Raw genomic sequence first — 7,187 nt, 5'->3', positions numbered from 1 at the left:
CAGGCGCATTACTGCCTGCGCTGCCGTGCCATAACCAACATTCATGGACGCTGACCCCCATCGCGTTACTGAGCATGGCATTTATTCTTCCGGCAGACACAGGGCCAGTCCATGGTTAAAATGAATACAGCACAGGGCAGGGATCTACTGAACCCCTGAGTAAGCTCACGTGCTCCTACCAAGGGCTGCGTCGGAGGGGCTGGGCTTTAGACGCAGCCTTGCAGGCTGCAAGCAGAGTCGCCTTTTGCTGCCAGCACGTTCGCTGCGGTCTTTTTATGGTGGTGTTTAAATTGCAGCATCTAAGTATTTGTACCAAGAAACCTCTGAACTGACACCAAGAGCACGTGGTGTCCCGTTAACATATATAAATTAAAATATTAAATCCACACAAAATGCAGCTTAACATAAAAAAATAAATATATAAATTAAATGCAAAATAAACCCTTTCCCTAGAACCTCCTTTTTAGTCTTAGGAACAGGTTTCTAAGCAGCGTTTTCTTCATGTTAGCTGCCAGAGAACTAGCACTGAGCCTGAAGTGCCCCAGGCAAGCACACACAGGGTCCTAGGATGCTCGTTATGGAGCCAGCCCTCGGCTCGGGGCCCAGCACAGTGGGTGACACAGCAGATGGGACTACCCTTGAATTGCGCATCAGGCCTTGCAGTGTTGCTTCCTGCAATCTCACCTTGCCTTCCCCAGAGCACACCCTGCCACCACCCCCTCCGTCCTACAGAGAGGCAAAGCCACCTTTGTCATTGGCCCCTCCTGCGATGCTCTCAGAAGCGGGGAAGGCCGGCGAGCGCGGCCGCACGCCCAGGGTAGGAGGGCTGGCACCGGGCCGCGCGCTGCAAGGTGTGCACAGCCCCTCTGCTACGCCGGCTGGAGAGCCCGCGTGTCCCTGCCATGGGCGTGGAGCTAAGAGCAACTACACTTACTTACTGAACTACGTCCCCCGAGTGTTTTCGGAACGGGGGGGGGTGTCTCTTTCCTCACTGCACAGGTTCCATTCCCCACATCCTGGACGCTCAGGGGGACAACAAAAAGCTTGAACACAGCTGAGAGGCTTGGACCACCGGCACAGCGGCAGCGAGGAACTGGCTGCTGCTGGCAGAGCTGGCGCACGTCAGCCTCCCCGGCCAGACGCCAGCCCCTCGGCGTGGCTGCGGGCTCCTCTGCGCTCAAGAAAGGCTTTGGTTTGCAAGGACAGGGAGATTTCTCGTACATCTTAGGCCAATGGCGGCCAGGGTTATTTCAGCCCTTCGGCCTTAGCGGGGGCTGTAGTTGTGCGTTTGGATGCTCTGTGTGTGACTGTTCAGGCAACAGCCCCACCGCGCCTCCCACTGTCGCTGCCGATGCGCAGGAGGAAGCCGGCCGCTCTGTGTGCGCAAAGCTCAAGTTAGCGGGTTAGGAATGTGGTCTTCATAGCAAAGAACGGGCTGAACCCTCCCCTCCCACTGCTGCACCCCCCCATGTCCCTTCAGCATAGTGAGCCGGCGTTGCAGGATGTCACAGCCAAACGCCTGGGACAGAAGCCTGCGGAGCTGGCCCAGGGTGGTCCTGCCTGGCTGGAGTACAGGTCCCCTGGCTCAGAACACCACCCGTACGGCCAGGCTGGGAGATGCAAGAATGGCCTTCACCGTCCCATCACAGCTGCAGGGTTTCGCCTTCCCTCATCTCCTAGGCGCATTTTCTTTGCGGATTGGTTTTTGTCTCTGCCCCCCTGCCCCCATGCACTGTCTACATGCAGCAGCAGCACTGCAGCCCTCACCAGAAGGATGAGGTTCATGGTGCTACAAGTTAAATGGCAAGGCAGCCAGGAAGAGAGTAGAAGAAGCTCTCGCAGCAGCAAGGCAGCCAGGAGAGTCTACAGAAACTGTACAGGCAGCAGGATAAAGCAGGGAGAGTGAAAGTGCCCCTGGCCTGCAACTGCTCTTGCACAAACTCTTAGCTCAGTCCAGAATATTACAGAGCCCTGCGCTTCTTCCTCATGGCATCCGGTGCTGAGCCAGATGGATACCCGCTTGCCTGACAAATGGGAACCATGTAGAGGACTAAACCAGAGAAGAACTGGACTGTGATTAGATGGCGTCGCTGATGTTGCATCGGTGATTGGAGAGTCAATGGATGAACGCAAAGTGTGGGAGACTTAGAACTCGATCTTACAGGCTGGAAAAGATTCATCCTGCATCACGACAGTGCTGCTGCTCGCCAGTACCATGATGTTTAGCTCCTGCTGCTTCTCATGGGTCTGCTGGTACCATTCTCGTGTTACCTCAGTATCGTGTGTCGGGATCAACGTCACCTGGGAGAAGGAAGCAGGGATGATGGTCTGAGAATGGCTGCAGCGACAAACAACGCCCACAGGAGCTGAGGCTAAAATTTCCCATTAATTGTGGAACACGGTACCCTTGGTACCGTTTGATCTATTTAATGCCTTTCAGAAGTCGGGCGCTCTCAGGCAGAGCTGGTGCTTCACTGTGCGCAGTGCCAGCACAACGGTGCTCTGCGCTGGCTGCCGACACCCCAGGGATGGGAACGGCTGCGGCACAGGGAGAGCTCTGGGAGAGCTGTGGGAGGATCCCACAGTATGAAAAGGAGCAATGCTGAGCGCGTCCCTGTCGGCGGCCTCGTATTAGGCTTCATGTGCCTGATGACCCAATGTGCAACCCGGGGACCCGGGAATCCGAGGCTGCTTTGTCTGAAAGAACAGACCCGTTCTGGTACCCGCCCTCAGAAGGAGTGCCCTCCCCCCCCCCCCCACCGGTGGTGCCCTGCTAAGCCTGACTAAGCAAAAGCGCTCTGGTTTAAAAGCATTAATAAAGAGTTGCTAGCAGAAAGATCTCCAGCAAGCAGGGCTGGCAACAAACGCCGCTGGGCGTGGGACACTGCGATGAAAAGTCAGGCTGTGATGGTGCTGGTTTCCCCTTGAGGGCAGGCTCGTCCCATAGCAGCTGAGGAGATGTGTATGCTCGCTAGATGCTTACTCCCCACAGAAGAATGTGGGAAGGAGGCCATATCCTCCAGTTTTGTGGGTGCCCCCCTCCTCCCCACTGGTACAAACAGTTACTCTGCTGAGACCGCAGGGCAGGGCATGCTCCGTACCATCCGCCCCGTTCGTGGCACCTCCTCCCCAGCACTGCTGACACAAGGAGCACCGCACGCACCCCCTGCCATCTCCAGGACCTACCTGCAGGTTCTCCCCCCACTGAGATTTCCCTTCCAGGAGTGCATCCAGCACCGCGCGGCTCGGTTCGCCGTTCGCTGCATCATTCCCGCTCACAACATAGTACGATGCTCGAACCCGCTTGAAGAACTCCGGATCGGTGTTCTTCCCACTGCAGTGGTTGGGGATGTATGCCAAGTCCACGTAGACAGGTGGCCCCACAGGCACAGGCAAACTGCTTTTAGGACTATTGGAAGCTTTGGAAAAAAGAAAACAGAGGCTATCGAAACCCTTCTGGAAAGGAAAACCACTCAAATGAACAGTGAGGGACTTGAATTCCAGGCAGGTTCCTCCCTGCAGCTGCAGCAACACAGTTCAGAGTCACCGAGGCCCTGCTGCTCGGAGGTGACCTGGGTGCATTTCTGGGCCAGTGCTGTCGCAGCTCTTGGGAGGGAAGGGGCATGCTGCTGTTCTTTGGGGAGGGACTGGATGGCTTTAGGCTCAGAAACCTTTCCTGGGGAAGGGAATAAAATAATAAAAAAAAACCCAAAACCCTCTATTATTAGCTTCCACAGAGTTGTCATCCCAGTCGATATTTAGCCCTAATTTTTGTTGTTTAATAACCTACATTTGCTAAAGGAACCTGGTCTGATGGCCTTTACATGCTACCCCCGGCTGTTACAGTAGCCTTAAGGCACGCATGCTTGAGGGAGGATTTCTTACCAGGGTTTGTTTTGATGCCATTAACGAGGCTCTTGCCAGGGTTGCTGTGACCACCCCGGGACAACTCCTCCTCTGTGTGAGGAAGCTGTCCCAGTGCGCTGCGTGGTTTAGGCTTCTCTCCTCCATCTCTTTCTCTTTTGGCAGTGACAGATTTCGGAGATTTGTCCGATGGCTGTTTCACAGGAGTGGGTGATCGTTTCCCCTTCACATCTACTTTCCGGGCAGGGGAGGAAGATTTGGGTTTGCTCAAAGGCTTCCTCGCACCTTTGTTCTTTTCTTTTATGTCTTTCTTGGAAATTTTATCAGTTCTGCTCATGCTTTGCTCATTTACCAATATATCAGGGTCCACCATGCAGACATCAGGGTGAGGAGGATGGGGGTGGGGATCTACCATGGGAACAGGCTGAGGATCATGGCTGGACCTAGAGCTGGCATGATGAGCCGTCCCAACAGCTTTGTCCACTGGGAGGAAATCCGCATCTTCATCTGAGTCCATGTTGGCATCTGCTGTGATGGATGGACACTCTTCCGTCTCAGGTGGGACATCCGAGTCTGACTGGGAAGTTCCAGAATCACTCACTGATGTTGGAGGGGTTTCCTCCACTGTGGCACTTTGCATGGGGCTACTACCAGTGTGGGGTGGTCTTCCTTGCACTGAAGGGTGACCATCCTCCTGTGAGAGGTCACTGTCTTCAGAGAGCTCGTGAGGGCTCGGGTTGATGAATGACGGTGAGAGCTCTCCCTTTCTGTGTTTGTATTCGCATGAGGAAAATTTCTGTCCACAATCAAAGCTGGCTCCTAAATGTGGCTCCACCTCATGGGAAGCATCTCCGTGGTCCTCTGTTTTTCCACCCCTCTGCACATTTGGGAAAAAGGGCTGGAAACTGTGTTCAGGGGACATCAGAGAGGAAGGACGGCTCTGCCTCTCTGTGTCCTCTTTGCCTGCACATGGAGAAAAACTGTTGTCAGAATCGGGACACGTTTTTTCATCTTTTGCCTCTGCTGCATGGTATGTACCTTGGAAAGCTTGCAGACTGGTGCTCACCTCTGTCGGACCATTGGCTGTGGTTTCATCTTTGTGCTGATGATGAGGGAATGACGTCAACACATCAGGGAGTGACGTCAGTGTCATCAGCTGGTCTGCAAACGGTGCCTTCTGCTCTGGACGGCTTATGCAGGGTTGCTGTTGCCTCTCTGCAGAGAATGGCATGGGCTGGGAGCTCTGGCACTCCCTTCTGCATGGCGAAATGCTGTCCCCCATGCCACCTGTGAAGGGAGAGCCATGTTCCTCAGCAAACACGAAGTCCTTGGTTTCAGCCGTATGTGTTTTCACAGCAGCTTCTGGAATCTGTGGAGACACATCCCAAAGACTCTTGGTGCCTGGTTCTGCTCCCGCACCCGTGTACGTGGAAAGCACATGGGAGTAGAAGCTTTCTGCTGTAGTTGGTATCACAGGAGTGGTGGCTTCAGACGAAGGCTCCTCTGACAGGCTGGAAGAATCATCTTTCAGCTGCTGGTGTGGCGCAGACTCTCTTTCCACAGCTTTGGAGAACAACTTCTCTTCTTCATATGGACTCAGCGGTGAGAATTTAGGAAAAGAGGAGTCCAAGCTGCTAATTCTCTCAGAAACCTCCAAGTACTCGTCCTTCTTCCCCTGGTCCGAGAGCAAAGCACAAGGAACCTTTAAAGGAAGAGCGATATCCCCTAAGTGACTTGCACAGGCAAACCCAGAAGAGCCACCCATTGCTCTGCCCTCTGCTGCTGGGGCCTCGCCCCATGCTGCTCCCTGGGTTATCGAAGCAGATTTCAAGCACACTGCTTGCTCCGGGCACGCTGAGGGCACCGCTGCACTTGGATAATCTGTGACACAGAAATGCGATGCCTTTGTGGATTTTTCAGCAACCTCTCTCTCGGGTGAAGAATCTTGTCCGAAAGGGCCCATTTCTGACGGCCGCTCGTCTCTGCCCGTGTCTGGCAGGTCACCGTAACCAGCAACACATGGCCCCACGACAGCGGCTGCTGCACTTCTCCCATATTCCTCTTTCCACCCCGGATCGGAGGGTGACGAGGCAGTAGAGCTGGGTGAGACGGACTCCTGACGCCTGCTTTGCAGAAGGGGTTCTGACACGTGCGGCTTGTCCATTGCTGGGATGTGTGCGTAGACGGCGCCTGCAGCCCCAGCAGGGCGGTGCAGTTTAGACTCCTTTTCAGATTTCTCCTTAGCGCCTTTTTCTAACTCCGAGTCACTCGCACTTTCTTCCCCTCGACCTGCTTTCTCGTAGTATGCGTCTTCAGGACCTGGGCTTTCAGATTTCAGGGACAGAGCTGTCTGCTCCTGGCTCGACAAAGCGATGTTCCCATCTGGACAAGCAGCATCACTATAAGCAGCTGACTTTTCTCGATAATACGTGTCTGTGGGGGAGGCAAATGCCGAGCTTGCAGGCGATGGGTGCAGCTCAGAGCCCAGTTCTTCTGGCAAAGTAGAAGACACCTTCAGTTTTTCCTGCCCTCCAGATAGCCCAGGCTTCTCTGTTTCAGACAAGGGCAAGTATCTTCCATGGATGTCTGTGTAGTCAAAGGCTGAATCTGCTTTGTCTTTAGGGGATGCTGGAGATGACAACTCCTTCTCAGCAGAGGTATAAAGGCAGGACTCTTCTTCCTTTGCAGAGACGTGAAAACTCTGACCTTTTTGAGAGATCAGTGCTGTTGCTGGCACCTTGTCAACCCTGCCAGTGTGACCTGGGCTGTCTGCTCCCCTGGGTGTGAAGGAGGGAGGTCCAACTCCAGCCACAACTATCTTCTCATAGATGTCAGCATACTTGAAACTTCTTTCATCAGGGTAGGGAGTTGGTTCTCTCTCTTCTTGCTCTTCTCTTACAGAACCATCACCACCTCTGGGACTGCAGACCCCTTCCTCATAGGAATAAGGCTCAGGGGAGCTCCTGGCATAGGCCTCTGGAGGATATGCCCCGCGGCTGGCAGAATCCACAGCCTCAGCATGGCCCACAGCAGCACTGCTTTTTGGACAAGGACCTTGTCCTAGAGGGGAGTGTGCGCACTGCTCTGGCACTGCAGCACCTTCCTCGGGGGATGCCGCTATGTATTTGTAGCCTGCTGGTCCTGTAGATCGCCACAGAGGAGATGCTGCTGCCATCTGCTCTCCTCTTCCTGCGGAGTCGTAAAGACCCTCGGTGGATTTGCAGCCATCCTCTGGCTTTCTGTCTGACTTGTACTTACAGTCTATTTCCTCATACACACCGATGATGTCCGACTTCTTCTCCCTGTCCTTCAGCAGGCCTTCC

At 54.3% G+C, this 7,187-nt stretch overlaps 1 protein-coding gene across 1 annotated transcript in view; it reads right to left on the bottom strand.

Annotated features, from left to right (window-relative positions):
• Nucleotides 1-2,145: 2,145 nt before the first annotated feature.
• Nucleotides 2,146-7,187, bottom strand: part of MAP1A (microtubule associated protein 1A) — a 58,892-nt gene continuing 53,850 nt past the window's right edge. The window contains exons 5-7 of the mRNA XM_035893984.1: nt 3,886-7,187; nt 3,187-3,419; nt 2,146-2,301 (exon numbers count right to left, since the gene is read on the bottom strand). The exon at nt 3,886-7,187 is cut by the window's right edge and continues 6 nt beyond it. Of these exons, the coding sequence (XP_035749877.1) occupies nt 2,146-2,301; nt 3,187-3,419; nt 3,886-7,187 (3,691 nt within the window). The remainder of the gene's footprint in view (nt 2,302-3,186; nt 3,420-3,885) is intronic.

The sequence above is a fragment of the Egretta garzetta genome, unplaced genomic scaffold (assembly GCF_000687185.1).
Source record: "Egretta garzetta isolate BGI_Z169 unplaced genomic scaffold, ASM68718v1 scaffold975, whole genome shotgun sequence".
Taxonomy (NCBI): Eukaryota; Metazoa; Chordata; class Aves; order Pelecaniformes; family Ardeidae; genus Egretta; species Egretta garzetta.
The sequence above is the reverse complement of the archived record's forward strand: the minus strand, read 5'-3'. Positions and strand labels throughout refer to the sequence as shown.